This window comes from Nasonia vitripennis (assembly GCF_009193385.2).
Source record: "Nasonia vitripennis strain AsymCx chromosome 2 unlocalized genomic scaffold, Nvit_psr_1.1 chr2_random0009, whole genome shotgun sequence".
Taxonomy (NCBI): domain Eukaryota; kingdom Metazoa; phylum Arthropoda; class Insecta; order Hymenoptera; family Pteromalidae; genus Nasonia; species Nasonia vitripennis.
The window spans coordinates 218,158-238,208 of record NW_022279616.1 but is presented as its reverse complement, the minus strand read 5'-3'; the positions used below and the strand labels follow the sequence as shown (position 1 = coordinate 238,208).

Genomic DNA, 20,051 nt, shown 5'->3' with positions numbered 1-20,051 from the left:
ATCTCACGGACCTTTTCGCAGTACTATTCGTCCTGGGTCTCGCTTGCCCATCCGACTGCCTCGACTGGTACTGCATCCTCTTCGTACATACGTGACAACGCGTCTAGTACGGCATTTAGCAGGCCTTTCTTATGTTCCACAGTGTAGACGTGGCCCTGCAATTCTAGTGCTCATCTGGCTAGGCGTCCGGTGGGATTATGCAAGTTGCATAACCACCGCAAACTACTGTGGTTCGTGATGACCTTAAATTGATACCCCTCGATATAGGGTCTGAACTTCCGTATAGCCCAGATGAAAGCGAGACATCTCTCTCCGTGACGCTGTAATTACTCTCGGCTTTCGACATCGTGCGGCTCGCGAATTCTAAAACCCGCTCTTCTCCGTTGATTACTTGGAAAAGTACCGCGCCGAGCCCGGTGTCACTGGCGTCCGTCTGCAACACGAACTGCGATTCGAAATCTGGTCGATGAAGAATCGGTGCAGAGGCTATTAGCGCTTTCACTCGTTGGGAAGCGTCTTGTTGTTCCGTCCCCCACTCGTACTTTCTGCCTTTCTTCGTCAGGCGATGGAGTGGTTCAGCAACGGTCGCGAATTCTTGCAAGAATTTGCGATACCACGACGCCATTCCTAGGAAACGTCTCAGCTGTTTTAGATTTTTCGGCGCTGGATACGCCACAATGGGCGCTATCTCCTCTGGATCTGGCCGAAAATCACCGTGATTAACCAGGACGCCGAGGTACTTCACCTCTTCTCGGCAAAAGAAACTTTTGTCCCGGTTTATCGTCAATCCAGCCGCGTTCACTCTCTGGAGCACTTTCTCTAAGTACTCGACATGCTCTTCAAACGTCTCCGTCGCGACGATGACATCGTCGAGGTACGAGTACGCATATGGGTGGGGTTCTGGGCTGATCACTTCGTCGATCATTCGCTGGAAGATCGCTCCAGCGTAGGCTAAACCAAATGGCATACGCGTGAATTGGAATAACACTAGCCCAGGAACTGTAAAGGCCGTCAGAGGTCTCGCCTCCGGCTTCAACGGTATTTGATGGTACGCGCTGCTAAGGTCCAACGTCGATATGTACTTCGCATTCTGCAGTTTACGAAGGATATCATCCATGTTAGGTAATGGATATGCGTCAGCCTTTGACAGCGCATTAACTTTCCGGAAGTCGACGCAAAAACGATATTGCCAGTTCGCTTTGCGCACCATCACTACCGGACTTGACCAAGCACTTTCGGAGGGTTCGATGATTCCTGCAGCAAGCAACTCTCGTACTTGTTGATACATCTCCTCCTCTATTTTTGGCGACACGGGATAATACTTCTGTTTTATCGGCTTGGCCGATCCAACGTCTATACGTGCTCAATCAACTGCGTCCGTCCGATCGTACGATTAGATTTAGGCAGGATGCTGTCCAGCATTCTGCGAATCTGCGCGTGCTCATCGTCACTGACGTACGCGAGTCCAACCGCGGGGATATCTAACGCCCCTGCTGTAGCTATTGCAGCCACCTGAAGTTGGACGATTTTTCGCTCCTTCTTCAGATACAGGACGTTTTCATTTGGATCGTGGACTGCGCCAAACAGGCGTACGAATTTCGTCCCAACTAGACATTCGTTGGTCGGTTCGGGCATGATCGCCACCGTTACCTCGCGTTGTACACCCGCGACGTCGAATGGTAAGTCCACAAATCCCACGATCGGCGACGTCTGACCATTTGCACACTGTGCTTGACGGCCATCGCGTTGTCGCAAGGGTCGACCACAGGCGCTAGTGATCTGAAGTCCTAACGACCCCATCACGGTCATAGCGGCGCCTGGGTCGTAGAGAGCTCTTACTCCGAACCCTCCGATGCCCACTTGCACCCACCAGTCGGTCGGCGAGACTCGCTGGACAACAGTGCGACAATATGATCAAAATCGCCTGAGGTTCCGCGCGAGGTATCGGTTACGCCCTCCGTCACGTGTCTCTCCTCTCGTTCAAGTTCAAGAGGAGCAGTAACCTCGCCTACTCCTCCCGTTTGCCGTTCCCCTTACCCAAGGGACATTCTCGGGTAATGTGACCTTTTCCTCGGCATTTGAAGCACTCTATTGGCTTCTTTTGCTCTCTTTGGTCCGATCGACCGGCATTCTCGCCAGACCTCTGGCTTTTGCGCTTCGGACTAGGAGACTTGCCTCTCTCTTTTCTATGTCCGGAGCGTCCTCGCTGAGGGGCTGACTTCTTGTCGCCTCCTCCCGCGTTGGCGTGTTTCGCCGGTTGCGCCATTGCTGCAAGCTTCGTGTCGAACAGCTTGCCTATGGCGTCAACCAATAAGGGCAGGTTGTCGGTTTGCTCCGCAAACTCCATGGCTGCCACCGGCGTTTTACCGCCAGTCTTCGGCGTTTCGCTCTTAAATGCGCATTCGGGGACGATTGCTACACCAGGCTTTGGAGGTGCTCGATAAGAGGCTTCGCATGCTAGTGCGGCCTCGAATTCGACTGCTGCTTCGAGCAACTGCTCCATGGTAGAGAAATCTTTCCGCTGGAGCCCGCGTTTGAGATTAGGCAGCATATTGTGATAGATCCGATCCAGTTGCTGGCTAGCGTCTGGTCGGGGCACCATCCTCCGCATTATACCTTGCAGGTTATTCACGTACACCCGCACGCGTTCGCCAGGCCCTTGCGTCCGCGAAATCGCTTCGCTCAGTAATTTCTGTTGGCAGTCTTGCGTCTGCCCGTACCATCGCTTGATGCACTCGCAGAAATCGTCCCAGCTAGACCATTCTCCCTGTTCGGATAGCCGGTTCTATAACCACTCGTATGGATTATCCGCCAATACTTCTTGTAATGAAGCCAACATCTGCGTATCGGACATGTCGTCTAGCATTCTGCGTCCTTCCATGCGTTGCAAGAAGTTCTCGACGCTCTGTGACGATTCCCCGGTGAACTTAATCTCCCATTTGTTCACCGCAGGACCGATGGGTCTGTTGCTCTGTCTTCGCGACCCATCGTAGTTGCTACTCTCGTTCAGCGCTTGCGTATGCGCGTTCGTCGCATTCGCATTCCTCCCCCCCCCCCCCCCTAGCAACTACTGGGGGTTGCGTATAGAGAGGATTCACCGGGATCCAAGTGTTGGAAGTACCACCAGCCACTGCGCCCGCGTCTTCGCGAAAGCTGCTGTGGTTCATGTGATTGATACTATACATATCCTGGAAATTCACATGACCGGTTCTGCGTGAGCTCTGTGGATTGCCCTCGCTTGCTGGTGGCTCCACCCTTGTACTGGACGCTATGTTAGTCGGCCATTGTGACATCATGGCCTCCATTTTACACATCAGCGCCCTCATTGTTGCGGTATTCTCAGCTATCGACTGACTTAGTATGTCATTATGAGCTACCGAATTTTGCACTGATACCTCGTGACTCTGGGCATATTGTGCGCTGCAACGCTCGTCTTCACCGTAACCTCGGTTGAGCGGTCTATTTCTCATTGTTGCAGACTTTTTCTGGGAACTGGCGTCTAATTCGCTAGTCACTGCCGCTGCGCCCGTGACTGCGCGTGGCGCAGTGACCTTCACACTGCGGAACTTTCCGTTTTGCCAGACGTATTCGCCGTTGCCTTCGTGGTTACCGTCGTGACCAGATTCCCTGTCGGCATCTCTACTGTGCCTATTCCATTCTGGTCTCGTCCTTGTGCCTCCTGCGCCGTTAACCTGGCTTGGTCTTCCGGCGCCGACGCTGGCGTTTGTGCCTGTTCACTCTCCTCAGTGACTGGCATTTCTGCAAACGTGTCTCGCATTGTCATCGCGTTTAGCAGTTGTAGGTTAAACCTTGTCGTTTGGCCCAATCCTTGCGCCGGTTGACCGTAGTTCATCTCGATCGCCGGCGTCACCATGACTTCGTTGGCCTCGATCTCTTGTTGTAGCAGCTTCAGAGGGTGTGGCTGTTCGGCGTCATAATTACCCGTATAAATCGAGCGTGTCGATAATTGCTCGGCTGTTGCGTCGATGAATGACTTTCGCAACTCCTCCCTCTTCACTCTCGCCATTATTGTCGAGCTGTCTAGGCTCTGTCTAAAATCTGACTCGGTATACTATCCGAGGAGCCATCTGTTTAGCCTAGCTACGCGATCTAATCGCTTGCCGTCTGGCTTCAACTGCATACTCTCGAGGGCATCGTCCATCTCTTCTTCGTCGATGCCCAAGCACCAATTCTCGACGACCTTCTCTACTTTCTTCGCCATGTAGGTGTGTTCTGCTTCCAACGACGTTTCGCGGTTGCTCAACAACGACGTGGCAGCTCCCTATCCTTCGCACTCACTCCAGATAGTCCCTAGATTGTATTCTTGTTGCTACAACGTAAGCTACAAAAATACAACCTTTCTACTCACGCACTTGCACACCTAAGCGTCGCTGTGACGTAGACTATTACGCGAAATCGAATAAAACGAAAAATCGAATTCGTATAATCGGAGCGAAATCCGTAAAAAAATAAAAGAAATTTTTATTTACGCCAAATAAGCGCGAATTGCTTCTGGCTTGCGCACTAGTAGCACCGCTGTACTCTCACTTGCAACGCACGATTTGTGCTACAGGCATATACGCACTCACACACCCGAAAGAGAAAAAAAAACGAAAAAATGACGAAAAATTTTTCGCGAAATTGCGCGTATACCTCGAACTTTAAGTCGAGTGTGTTCTTCTCTTGAAAATTCTTGAGGTCTTTGCTGAAAACTGGGCGTATACTATTCCGCGTCTTCTCGTGGAAGTGACTATATGTCTCGCGCCCGCCGCGTTCTCGTGTATGCGGCTGTACTATGCGGCTACACCTGTTTCTGTTGCCGCTTTGCTGCCTTTTATTGTTTATTTGTTAAAAAATAAACAATTTACAATTTCGCCTTTACGATCTATTTTCACACGAGACGTCACGAAAAATAATTATGCAACTCTCTATCCTAACGAGAGTACTTTAAAATTCTCCCGACAACAAATAGAAAATTATTCCACTCGGAGAGCATGCGATACTAGTGTCAGCTTCAAGTTTCGCTGCTCCGAGTCGTTTAATTCTAAGTCGTGTGATAATATCGGTAGATATTTGCTCTCGGCTCGGAAACAAAAATCTCCGATTATTATTCACAGACTTCTCGTGTGAATTGCGTTCGAAATATTCGTATACGCCGCTCGAATATATTCGAACGCCGCTCAAATCCGCTTGATTTGAGCGCGATGTAAACAAGGGGATGAATATATTTACGTCGCTCGCGCGACCTTCTTGATCTCGCAACGGTTTTTTGCTCGCACCGCAAATCGCGAAAATTACAAACTCTTTACACGTTCCTTCCCGATTAACCCACGAACTGGGCGCCAATGTAACGGGGTGAGACTTTGACGTGAGTGGAGAAAATCACAAAAGGAGACGCCGGAACCGAGAATCGATCTGGCGCTCCCGAGATCTCTAGGCACGCGCTCTGTACGTCGAGCTAATGCCGCCTTATTTCGTCACACTCTATTCTGCCTGGATTACCGTCGTGGCGAGGGACGTTGTTTCTCGTTACAACCTAACTCCTAAAAGAAATTGCAGCGCGATTCCTTCATTTGGCTTCGAGTTATAGCTGGTCAAAGTTGAGGTTTCAAGCAATTTTTGCATTTTTTTGCCTATTTTTAATGATTTGTATATAAGGTATGCATTTTTAACTAAAACTACCCAAATACTTTTTTTGATGGAATTTTCTAAAATTTTTAATAAAAATACTTTCAAAGCCCTATATATATAATGTTTGATCCGGACTCCGACAACCTCAATACAATAAAAAGAAACCTTTTTATAGTAAATAAGTAGCTGTAATATTTCAGAATGGGCCTTACCTTCTACTAGAAGTTATGTATAAAACAAACATGATATAATGGCTAATAAGTGGTTTTATATGCCAATTTGACACTTATAACCTTATAAACTTATATATATATATATATATATATATATATATATTTATTTATTTATTCATTTTATTATTGAAATATTCAAACACTAGCCAAAAAACTCGTTCGCTCGTAATATCAAATTTGATATTTTCGAGTTATAACTTAATTACAAAGAACGAACTAAATATTAACATTTATAGGAGATATATCAAAACATACAATAAATATAATTAAAGGTGATACTCAAAAGTTATTATAAAATTAAAAAATAGATCAATTCATATCTTTTATAATGAACAATCAAGGACTCTAATGTTCGTTGTATTTCAATCCTAAACTTTTTTAATATAGTAAATACAAATAAAATGTATTAATATTCTCAACTATTTGTAAAATTATTTTGATGAATTTTGTTTTATTATCAATTTTATAAAAGTATTATATTCGAAATTAGTTTTTTTATAAAAATAATAGAAATTACATACGTGTCATTGGGGTACGTTGTAGCACGGATTGTAAATGTTTTAATAAAGTTTGATGATTTGCATCATATTATATTAGTTATAATATTTATTATACTCAAAAGATTGTATATACATTATAGTAAAAATGGATTCTTAATTTTTATGTATCTATTACTAAACGAATATTTCATTTGAATTGTATTTTATAAGGAAATTATATTGTGCTTTGATGTTTAGTAAATTATAATTTTCTACATGACGCTATAACAAAAGGGCAATAAACAATTTAAAATTTTAGATTTAGTTAGCATTATATAGCACCTTAATTCCTTTTTTTCGGTTTGTTATGATACCAGTTAATTCAAATATATTAAGCTTCGAAAATTTTTTTTTCACCCTGTATACTTTGCATAATTGAAAACTGCATTGCTTGTATCTCAGTTCTATTTAATAAATTTTAATGTATACTTAGGCTCGTTTTTGTCTGTGTTTGTTTTACCAATTTGTTAGAAACACGATTTTCAGTTACGCATGTGCGTTTTTTCATGGTGATTTTTCGATTACTAGTGTATTTAGATGCGTTACAGAGAATTATAATTGATTTTTTTATATATAATTAATACAAAATAATTTTATCTATTAACGAAAAAGCACAAAAACTTTATAGAATTATATATGAAGTAAAAATAATCCCTTATAATATTAAAGAGAAACCCATTTTGGCGTTCTACGGTTCTTTGGTCCTCCGGTTTTACAAGTTCATGATTTTTTTATGAATAAGATGACCAATTTTGTAATTGGTACCTCATTCAAATCCTATCCTTTATTATATTATATCTCATTTAAACTATAAATTAATCAACAACCTTGTACAATAGCACCGACTTAAGGGTAACGATTTCAGACCCTTCTCACCGATCGCCGATGCGAACAGCGCCCCTTCATTGAATCCCTAAAGTCAATACAGGTAGAACAAGGTTGCAGTTAACCATATGTAACGAATCAAATAAGAAATGATACAAAAGATAACTTGCGCAGACTTCCAAACAATTCTGTTTCTCATACTAAATTTTAACGTTAAAAATAACTATAATTTACCGATCTCACCGCTTTCAAAGGTCAAAGCAGAATAAGCATTGAAATCAAATTTTCACGCTATTTATACATATTGTCGCGCATGCACAGACGTCAGCAATAAACAAAAGGAAAGTATTGATATACATATGTTTAACTTGCGCAGCCTTTCAAACGTTTGGTCTGCTGCTCATACTGTAATAATTTTAGTGAAAAATTATAAAAGAATTCTAGAAAATTTTATTAATCAGAATACTAAAATCAAATTTTCACGCCATTCATACATATTTTCGTGCATGCACAGATGTCATAGGTAAACAACAGGAAAGTATTTATATACATTCAATCTGCGCAGCCTTTCAAACGTTAAGCCTGCTTCTGATAGTGCAATAATTCAAGTGAAAAACTATATAAGAAAATTCTAGGACATTTTATTAATTGAAATACTATGATTCACCGACCATGCCACTTTCAAAGGTCAGAGCAGAATGAGCACTAAAATCGAACTTCCACGTTATTTATACACATTTTGTGCATGCACAGATGTCACCGATAAACAACAGGTAAGCATTTATATAAGTTCAACATGCGCAGCCTTCCAAACATTTAGTCTGCTCGCATGGTATAAACTTTAAGCGAACATCTATATTAAAATAATACGAAATAATTATAGTTTGAAAATTTATATACATTTTTGAGATTTAAAAATATATATTTATCCGCTGAATAATTTTCAGAATACTATTTTACAATATTTTAAATGTGTCAAATTATCTTTAATTAAAAATTTAAATAGTACAATTTGTATTTATGAAATATACATATTTAAAATGTATACATATATAGATCGTTATCGAAATGCAACCAAGAAAGCGTCAGCAAGCGAGGCATCTGCTGCTATTTCAGATATTAAAGCGATACATAATGTTGAAGGAAGCTACGTGCCAAAGAATTGGCAGCGGCTTGTTTTTTATTCAAGAACTATCCAGCAAAATCATTCACTATTTCCGCAGCTTATAGCTTTCTACATCGTGCATCCTCTTGAATTTTGTTAAAAGCAATTTCCATCGATAAATTAAAAGTCTAATATTTCTGAAACCATAAAGTTCTGAAAGCTGCGCAATCTAGGAACGCAGAAAACCCGATTTTTCATTTTTCGCTTTTTTGCTGCGAAAATAAATAGACAAATCACTTAAAATTTCTATAGCATATAGCTCTAAACATGTCACATCAACTTGTTTTTTTTTTCGTGAGAGTATAATATTTAGATTTGAAAATATGAATTTCTTTTAAAGATACCCTTTTCATTTCTGCTCCTAAGCGGAACTGTCAATCCAAGCCACCAAGAGAAAAAACTATGTAATTTTATGCTCTTTTGGATGTTATAAGTTTGGATTGATCGTGTAGACGCTATCATAGAAAAACACGCAAAAAATGATTTTCAAAGATCAGTCTAGGCGACAAAATTGATAAACTGGTAAATTTTGTCAGAGACAGGAAAAATGTAGACAAGCAGATCAAAGATCTTCCTTGGGGCATGAGAACTTGCTTTAGGGCTTTCTGCTCGACGGATACCGGTTTGCGACAGTGCCAGCGACCAGGAATGGAAAAAAAGATGATACAGATTACCTTAAATCTGCGCGGCATAAGCGTTCAGGATAGGACTGCCGACGTTCCAACTACTTCCTTACTAGCGTTAAAGGCAAAAAGACACCGACGACCGACTTAGACGCAAAACTAAATTCAAGTAGCATCTTGAATTAGTAAGTAACAAAGTGGTGGGACCCACCGCTGCCTTGGTATGGCTGATGCCTAATGTCGGCAGGGCAGAGAAAGCAAAAGTAGAAAACAACTCATACTCCAACGATTTTAACTTGAACAAAAACAAGCACCAGAACTACGACAAGCTCTACTTAGCAGTATTCTTTCATTATAAATCATTGAACCCTTAATTGAAAAATACACAATAAATACAATACTATATTCATTATCAAAACAACCAACAAATTAAACAAGCACACCCTGTTGAAATTGTTTTCATGAAATTTTACATAAAATTATATGTCAAGATTTCGAACTTTTACATGTAAAATTTCACATGTATTAATGAAATTGTAAAACTGTACATCAAATTTTACATAAAATTTATGATAAAGATCTTTATATGAAATTATGTAAATATTATGTAAAATTTGATGTACAGTTTTACAATTTCATTAATATATGTGAAATTTTACATGTAAAAGTTCGAAATCTTTACATATAATTTTATGTAAAATTTCATGTAAATATTTTCAACAGGGCATTGAACTTGGCAAAGACAGGACAGATAAAACTGACATTGACAACATCGTATTAATTAACCTGAAATGGCTGTGACGCCACGTACGTGGACATAACATTCTGCCTACTAAAACGTGATAGTATGACAACCAATATTGCGTAAAAAACAAAGATCAACGCTTGTTGTTATCATTACACTATAATCTGACTATGACTATGCAGGGATTGAAAAGCAATTTTGAAATCATGAAATTCTTTAATTAAAAAATTTGCATGGTTACAACGCTTCCACTTTAAAAAAGCAAAACTTTATAAAATAGTAGAAAAGGGGTTAGATTTTAAAAGAAAACAATGGTTCATTTGACAGCAGGGTATTCTTGTAAAACTTTCCATCAATGGCGCAGTCTGAATAATTATTTTTACTTTTTTAAATACATAGCTTTGATTGGGACAGTTTTAAAACTCTTTTGCAGAAACACTGTACCGCTGAGTGGGTATACATCAAAATGAAGAAGTTAATATAATAGTACCGAAATTCGGCTATTCTACGCTAGGCTTTATGGTTTGTAAACGTTTCTATGCCTTTCATACTCTATAAAATAATTTAATTGTATTCCTTGATAGACACTCATCCACTGTTAAAATCTAACCTGTAATGTGGCATTCTTCCAAATTTAAGGATTTTGTTGACGCTATCCAACGCTGCGATTTCTGGATTTTGATTGCTGAGTGATTCACTGTAACCTTTATGCACTTGTTTCTTGGAGTATGGTGGGTCAAACTTTTGTAACGTATTCTTCTTTCTGCAAAACATATAATGTTAATGTTAACTATTACGACTAAAATTTTTGAATAATAAGCAATCATACAAGATTAAGTTATTTTTTATAGAAAATTTGTGACACATGCAATTTTAAAGAAGTATAGGAATATCATTCAACTGGTATTAGTATGTAAAAATTAAGGATTCTATAAGAAGTTAGCATTAATTTATCATTCATATCATTCATAACATTTATGCATTATGTTCATTGATTTATCATGATCTTTTATTACCGCTCCATTGACAAAAAAGAAACTGTCAAATAAATAACACTATACTTTCTCAAAGATGTACTAATTTTTTTTTATGTAGATTGTTGCCTGTGGGGGTAGAAGGTTTTGTTTTTTGGAAGGGGTTAAAATCACGATTGCTGAAAAAACATCGGGGCGATGAATGAATTTAATAGATTATCGGTAAATGCGCCTGTTTATTTATCATAGCTCACAATAAATTATCGAGGCGGCAGGAGCCGCGCGCGAAGCAAAGAAGTAGAGTAAGAGAGAGAGGGGGGGGGGGGGGGCAAAAAGAAAGCAGCGTGACAATAGCCGACGCTGACTAATAAACACGCAACAAGAGAGAATGAGATAGCAGAGCCGGATTTGCACAAAGCAATCCGAAGGGCCCCGAATCGATCAAAGAAGGACTATCGATCAGCAGAGAGAAGCGCAACTCGCTCTCTCGAGTCCCGACTCTGGTAGCGACCACACGTGGCCAGGAGCCACGAAAGCTGGCCAGCCGTCGGAGTCGCTCATCTCTAAGGGCGCGGCTCCAGACCGGACCATCAGGCCGAGGGCCATGACGTCATGCCCAGGCTAAGGCAACCCAGTGCCTGCAGCTCTCGCCAACGCTACGAGGAGGAGTTCGGTGGGCCGCCAACTAAACGACGCTGACGAGGTGGAACTCACAAAGCAACCAGCCCGTCTAGCAGCGGCAATGCGTTCATCGGCAAACCCGTGAGTCTGTCCTGTGTCGGCAAATAGCCCATCTCTCTCTCTCTCTCTCTCTCTCTCTCTCTCTCTCTCTCTCTCTCTCTCTCTCGGTTAATTTGGCGCACGAAGCACCACGAGCGAGTATAGTCTAGTGTAGGGTCAGGGGCAAAGCTCGATTGTCGCGCATAGTTCACCGGCCGATCTCGATGATCGTCTCGACGCACAACACACGATCGCACGTAGTGCATATTGTTATTTTGAGTGAATAAATGTTCTGAGGGCAGATGAAGCCCGAAAGTTCTCTTAGCATAAATTATTACAGTGTCATTATTGTGTATGCTAAAACCCTTGCTTCCATTCGTGAATAAGCCGAGCACAGAAGGACTCCGCCACTCTCCGCGGTCCGTCAAGGCGGAGATGCTGAGCAGCCGAGGCGAGTTCCTGGTCGTCACCCGACGATCCTTTTATTAACGTGGTAGCCTTGCGCGTCGGTCCCTAAGCTCGGTGGGACACAATTATCCAATTTCGCGCTAGCAAGGCCACAACGTTACAATCTTTTAATTAGAACATTAGAATCTCACGAAAAAATTACGTTGATTGGTCATGTATCAAAGTATATTTCAGTAAAATTTTAAGTTTTTTGGCTGCTCAATTTTTCAGTAATTAATGACTTTTTTTTGAGTTTCGATAACAGAAATAAAAAAAAATGAGTCGTCACGGGACGCCTGGCAGATGTGAAACATAGAAATGGAAGGTTACTGGAAAATATATAATTGTGTTTCATAAGAAAAGAGTGCAATGGAAAGGAAAACGTGAGTATTGAACAAAGTTATAATAAAAGAAAATAATATTTAGATTTATGTTAAAATAATATTTAGAATTATTTTATCAAGACGATGTTTTTATTTTTATGAAAATATACATAGAAAAGAATAATGTTACAAATAATGTTTTCAAATTGAGTGTTATCAATTATTTTTGTGATAAAAGCACTGATGGTATTAAAGTTACAATAGGTCGATGATGACTGAAATAAGCAACGAAAGTGTTACTTGTAACATTTTGAAGGTGTCTTATAAATACTGCATCTATTCTTGTCCCATATCATGTTGTAGGCTCGCTTGAATCGTTATGAATGTACAACTAGAAGTCTTGTTGAAGGAACATAATCGATACTGCCAACTAAGCTTTCGTGAATTTTACATTAAAGTCTTTAGGTAAAATCATTTGTAGTCCATCGTAATTTTTTTTTTAATTCTTGAACCACTTATACTGCAGGAGGAAGTAATCTAAAGTGTAGGAATTCGATGATTTTTTGATTTGGTGAAATATATACTACTACCATAATAACCTGTCTTCAATCATCTAGAGTAATTTATAATATATTTAATAAAAGCACACAAATCGACTATAGATCCTTGAGTAACAGTAATATCCGTAGCATCATGTATTGTGAGATCTACATGTAATGTAGAAATTCTTGAGATATTGATGTTTGATGTTTTTACGTATGGCGACTCCAGCAGCTCTATCGTTTGGTCGTTTAAATTTAGCTATACATTTAAAATTAGGTAAAGAAATATCTTCTTCGTCTGGAATCCATGTTTCAGATCATAACAAAAAATTACTTATTTTAGTAATAGAAAAGTAAATCTTTAAAGTATAAAAAAGACGATCTGCTTGTTACAAGACATAGCTCAAAATGACCCTCTAATTTTGGCAGACGACGCTCAATGTAAAGTAATGCTATGATTTTAGAAACGTGCACTAACACACTGATGAACGTACACTAGTAAGACGGTGCGGTAGTAGCTGTAGCTATATAGTATACAAATTCCGACGCAGCGCGCGTAGTGAAGAGGGACAAAGTATATATATGGGTAGTTCCAGTCAAGTTTTAAAAAACGTTGCGTTGGGGAGGGGGGGGGAGTCTGCCAATGTTGCCGCCGATTTTTTCGGGAAGGGGGGAAGGGGAATTTTTCCAAAAGCTACATTTTCAGATGGATATTTTTTCAGAAAAAAATAATGTAGATTCAAGTGTTTTCCAAAATCGAATCTATTCAATCCAAAAAATAATTTTTATTCTATAAGACATCCTATGTGTTTTTGTTATGGAACTGTTTTTATACAGCAAGAACATATAACTTGGAATATGCATTATATTTTGATATTGCCAGGAATAGTATTTTTTCAAAACAAAAAATTAAAAGAATTAATAAAAGCAACTATTAAGAAATTTTACATTCGTTTTATAAGACATAACGATATAGAATTCTCGAATGAAAGATGAAAAAAATCATAATATGAATACTCTTAAAATGTAATTATCGTTTAAAATCCGTAAAAAACTAGAATCTAAGATTTCAAGATAATAAAAAAATACGAAATGTCCGATTAAAGAAAGAAAAACATTTTTTCAAGTGAATAGAAGCCATCTGGCGGAAGAAAATAAAAATCAAAATGAGTTGCAAATAATTTTCATAGATGCCGCCTCTAGTCCGGTTACCTGAATGCCGAAAGTCTGAGGCTCATGTTCGGGGCAGCATACAAGGTGCCTTTGTAGTCTCCTGACTTATTCAGGTTTTTGCAATGTATTTTGATCTTCTGAATGTAAATTAGCAAGGTGTTTCGTGCTAAAGGTGATTAAAAAGCGCAATTTAAAGATTCTTACAGTTTTGCACTCCAAAGAAATAGTAAATAATTGTTTGTAAAAATTTCAGATAAAAGTGTTACATAATAAATTTTAAAAAAATAAATAAATTATTAATGATAATTATCGGAAATTTAACTTTGTAATTGCGAGTCTGTTATAAATTTGACGATTTTAACGAAAAATAATCTACTATACGACAGAACGTAATAGAGCTTTTTCTTTTTAAATTTGTACCAAAAAGTAAAATAAAATATTTTTTTAATCGCAAAAGTAGAAAAATTATGATGTTGTTGATCAAAAGGTTAATAAGTTTTTAACTATCCTTGGTAGCGCAAAACACATTGCAGATTCGAATTGAGGGTTCAAATACATTATGCAACCATTATGCGATTGTGCATACTTGCAGCTTTGTATGCATATTTATCGCAAAAGTTCTGTGGGCTATGCAGGAAACGGGCCTGTCCCATCACGTTAGCACAAGGTCAGCAATATAAGTCAATCACACTATTTGTGACATGTAGACTGTACACATACCATTTAATATTTGAAGTTTCATTTTTCATTTAACGGTGTGTGTACATATCGTCGGTCCCTACGAAGACACTTAACCTGCTGCAAAAATTGTAGCTTATATCAAGTGGCTTATGTTTTATTAAGATTTCCAGTAAAAATAAAAAACGGGCATGGCAAGTTACGTAGTAAGTATCTTAAGAGTTGTTTTTAATGGATCATCATGTAACTTGACTTTAAATTAAGTAAGCCCTTGATTGAACAAAACAATTTTTTTGCGTTATTATGATTAAATATAATAAACTTGACTTTGTTTGATTAATCTCAGTTCTTTTTTACCTGCAATTTGTTTTTATTTAAATAATAACGAATCTTTTCTTATAAAATGAATTTGAATGGTGCTCATCTTCGCGGCAAATCTGAATTGTGTTACTCTTCGCTGGAAAATCTGAATAGTGCTAGTCTTCGTAGGGACTTACGATATTATGGTCTCTCTGTATTCAATTGTGCAGACTATTTACATGATTTGTATTATTATTCAGTATTGATAAACTTGACTTTAGTTTGAGTTTACTGAAATTGTAAAATACGTTGAAATAGAAAAAACATTTATTATATATAATTGGTTTATTAATCAGAACATAGCACGGAAATAATATTCTAAAGCCGAAAAAGTGCCCCACTTGAAGGGTTAGTTGTGATTCCAGAAAAACCAAAACGAATTATAGAGTCCCGCGACCACTGATGATAAACTTTTCAATAGCTGATTAAACTACGAAATTATTGCAATTTGTTTTGATACCTCGCTGATCTTACATGTCAGTACGAACATTGAAGTCGTATTTTCTCGAAAACAGGAAAAATGGACTTAAGTTTTAAACCTGCCAGGCGTCCTCTGACGGCTAAACTTGTTTTCGTAAGTTTATTAAAGGAAAAATATGTATATGTGGCAGCCTCATATTTTCGGTGCTATAAGTGCCTATAATATGCTGACTTCTTGTCACTTTTGAAATATAGATATTAATTTAAACACTTTAAAAAGTAACAAATTTTATGTTAATATCCAGACAACTTTTTTAAATAATAGTTATTTGTAAAACCCCACACTCATCTGGAAACTATATGTGTTTGAAGCATATCTTTTAGTATAAAAGTGCCCTTTGAAGCCCAAATCTTAAGTAAATCTGCGGTCGCTGAAAAATGGAAATTCTGAATTTTGGCCTTCGAAGAAATGTCATACCTGATAATATGGCACATATAAACATGTTTTTATGTTTCTTACATTATACCTGAATATATTAAATAGTTTAATTCATTTTTTTTAACAATTTGGGAAAAATATAAACAAAAAATTGAATTTTTCATTATTTGACTATTGAAGGTGTATCTGTTCCCTTAAGCATTATTCTTTTGTTAATTAATTTTCATGAGAGACATATTATTTCTATGCAAAACAAAAGTTCATGATTATTGAAATATATCTCCACTACCTGGTATCCTGGACCTAACCAATACTTAAATCATTAATTATATTCGACTTTCTTTCTCTTTCTTGACCTGTCGTCAGAATTACGATACAGGGCAGTAAATGTTCATAGCTCTATAATAATAACATAAATTAAATATTGTGCACCGGACCAAGAAGAGCCATTCAAACACAGCCTCATATAAGCTCAAGCATGATATAACGGACCATTATCCGATTATTATTGCAGTAAATAGGCTGAAAACAGTAACTAAGATACCATATGTACTCTTAAACTACAAAAAATTAATAAATGCTGCTAAGTCTAGGAACTGGGATAAAATTATGTCAATAACTGATCCAAATTTGGTCGTAGATAAGTTGTTAAGTGAGATGAATCTATGTGTAGAACTAGCGAAAACAAAAAGAAATGAAAAAAGACATACTGTTAGGAAAAACTGGATTACTGATGTAATAATAAGGTCATGTGAAACGAAAGAATTTTTAGTTAATTTATGGCAATTAGATGTGCAGAATAAGCAACTAAAAACACAGTATAAAACCTATGCAAAAATTTTGGATAAGGTAATTACCGATGCCAAAATGAAATATGAATTAATTTTGTGCAAAAAACTCTAATAATCCAAGAAAACTTTGGGCAATAATGAAAATGAAAATCGGGAAAGTTAAAAAATCAAATGATACCATAAATTATATAAAGATAAATGATCAAATAATTACCGACAAATTCCAAATAGCGCAAATATGAATACCTTTTTTTGTGAAATACGTAGAAATCTGAGTGCGAATATCGTTAATCCAGTAAACACGAAACTTAAAATGCCGGACATGAATCCTATTTCGATTTTTCTGAAGCCAACAAGTACGGTAGAAATAACAAGTTTAATCAATACACTGAAATTGAAAAACGTTGGAGTTGATGAGATAAATGCAATGAATTTAAAACTTTTATGTAACCATATAATAGGTCCTCTGACCCATATCTTCAATAAGTTTATTGAAAAAGCGATATGGCCAGATGCTCTAAAAAGGGCCGAAGTAGTTCCGATCTATAAATCTGGCAAAAAACATAAAATCACGAAATATCGACCGATCTCTCTCATATCCAACGTTGCAAAAATTTTTGAGCGAATTATATATAATAGAATTCATGATTTTATAGAAAAGGGCAATATAATCTCCAAACAAAAATTTGGTTATATGAGAAAGATTGGTACGAAAAGTGCTTTGAACTATATAACTGATGTACTTTATAATAATGTTGATAAGAGTAAGCCTACTATAATAACGTTCTAGACTTGACGAAAGCGTTTGATACTGTGGATCACAGTATACTACTGGCAAAATTATATTGTATTGGAATCAGGGGACAAGCGTTGGATCTCCTTTCCAGCTATCTAAGTGACAGAGACTAAGTAGTCAAAGTAAACGGTATTAAAAGCGATAGCTTTGTAGTTAACACGGGTAACCCGCAAGGAACGATATTAGGACCGCTGCTTTTAATTCCTTACATAAACGATATCTTAAAGGAGGTCCCTCCTGAGTCCGTAATTTTTTATGCAGATGATACTGCTTTATAGCCTCTGGTAATGATTGGATAGAAACCCAAGTTACCATGAACCATTTTCTACAGTACAGTAAGCTGTCCTTAAATGTAGGAAAAACTGTTTGCATGACTTTTGGAAGTAGCATTGGAAGTGTACCTGCTCAAATAAATGTCAAAATTCTCGACAAAAATGTAACTATGGTAGAAAATTTTAAATATCTAGGAATTGTTTCTGACAGTAACCTAAAGTGGGATAGCCACATGCAATATATTATTGGGAAAACAAAATATCTAGTATATATTTTTCATAAAATTTCCAAAACCATGCCTACAGAGACACTCAGAATGATATACTATGCATTCTTTCATAGCATCATAAGCTATGGTATCATCGCTTGGGGTGGAGCATACAGAAATAGTCGGGACCAAGTACGAAAACTTCAAAACCAAATTTTAAAAATTATCATTGAAAATAATTTTCTAGTGCATGAAAATCCATTAACTGTAGGACAACTTTTTGCTCTAGAATCTTTGAAATTACATTACTGTTATCTCAAAGAGAAATATTTAGCATCAGATAGTGTTACTAGAAACCGTAGTATTATTGTACCTAGAACAAACAAAAGAATTAGTAATAAAAATAGCTATGTGAAAGCTATCACTATTTTTAATTTGCTTCTAAATCAACTAAAAGTTTTGAATTTAGAAAAGTACTCTTAAAAAAGAGCTATTAAATAATGGATTAGATGCAATTGTTAAAAATTTAATCTATAATCTTGTAGTGCGAAAGAAATTGTCTTAACAACTAAGTAACATATATATATAATAGTTTTAAGTTTTGTTTTAAGTCTTCATTTATATTGTATTTTGTTGTAACCAGACCTGCTAACAGGTACCTACGTGTACCTCTGCAGGATTTTAGGTATGAACCCCATACCTTGTAAATTTTTCTAGAAATAAATAATAATAATAATTTTGAATGTGAGTTATTAGTATCTGAAATAATCAATTTTTGTAACTGGACTCTGAGAAATACATTTTTATCAACTTGGTACGTGCCTAGGGTAGTCTCCCTCCTCTCTAGTGGACGCGCATCAGCTTTCTTTGTCGATTGCACAGCTGCCATAAAGTGGGACTATGCTGCTATACAGTGACTAACATATTTTCATAAGGTTTACATATTTGATAAGGTATTCATACATACGAAAGAATGTAGTCATAGTCATAGTCATAGTCATATTGGGCGGAGGTGAACTGCGGCGGCCCCTGCACGGGGACGTGCCGGTCCAGCACTCAGGCGAAGCCCATTGTGCCGTGCCTCCTGTACCATAAGAAATTACTTTATAAACCCTTGTTTATAGCTTCGGCAACTCGGCGAATTGCTACCAAGCTTTTTAACCTCAGCTCCTCTAACCCAAACATAGGAACCCCCTACACCTTCCGTCTTGTCCCTGCGAAAGCTGGGCATTCACACAGCAGGTGGGAGGTGGTCTCCGTTTCATGCTCGCATCACCTGCAGCTCCCAGAGTCCCTTAGTCCCAGGTTCCACAAGTGTTATTCTACCCTTCAATGTCCCATCAGCAAGCCAACAGCCAGCCTCAACCTATTGCTGCTTAGGTCCCTAATGGTCCGCAGTCACTCCTCAGGTGGGCTGCTGCCCATTAGAGTCCTAGCTTATCTTTGCCCATTGGCATTGGTTCATTTGTCGCTCAGTTGCAAATTGAGCCAATCTTTAATTGCTCTATTAACCTCGCAGGTTGATACAGCGACTGCGCACCTTTTTGCTCGAATGCCGTCCGCGCCCCTACCCGCTAACCTGTTCGCCTTTTCATTACCCACCACGCTGGAGTGTCCCAGTACCCACACCAGTCTCACCGCGTTGTGTTCCGCCAGTAATTCCAGCGCCTGTCTGCACCTTAGTACCTCTTTTGAGGAGATGCTGATACTGTCTAGCGCCATGAGAGCTGCCCTGCTATCCAAGCAGAAGCTTACAGTTCTATATCCTGTGCCTCTCTCTGACAGCCATTCAGCAGTTTCTGTAATGGCTCTGATTTCTCCCTGGAAAACCGTAGCATGGTGGTCGAGTGAGCACACAATTTCTTGTGTGTCCCCCTTTTCCCAGGCACCTGCTCTTACACCGTTTTCATCTTTTGAGCGATCGGTAAACCATACCACACTGTTTTCGAGGAGTTCATGTGAACCCGTCTTTCATTCTTAGAGAAATAAATTCTTTCCGCCATTCTGTCGCAACCTCTTTTTTTCCATTAGCGTCATTACTTGTTCCAGAAGTGCCGCATTCTTGAAATCCGAACAGTTTGTTGATTCCGCTTTTCTGCAGAAGGTCCTGCACGCATTTGTCCTTATTACCTTGCCTAGTAGAGAA

At 38.3% G+C, this 20,051-nt stretch overlaps 1 protein-coding gene across 1 annotated transcript in view; it reads right to left on the bottom strand.

The window, feature by feature from the left end:
- LOC100116487 overlaps positions 1-20,051 on the bottom strand; it is a 287,412-nt gene that overhangs the window by 97,348 nt on the left and 170,013 nt on the right. The window contains exon 5 of the mRNA XM_032601580.1: positions 10,372-10,524. Coding sequence (XP_032457471.1) covers positions 10,372-10,524 — 153 coding nt within the window. The remainder of the gene's footprint in view (positions 1-10,371; positions 10,525-20,051) is intronic.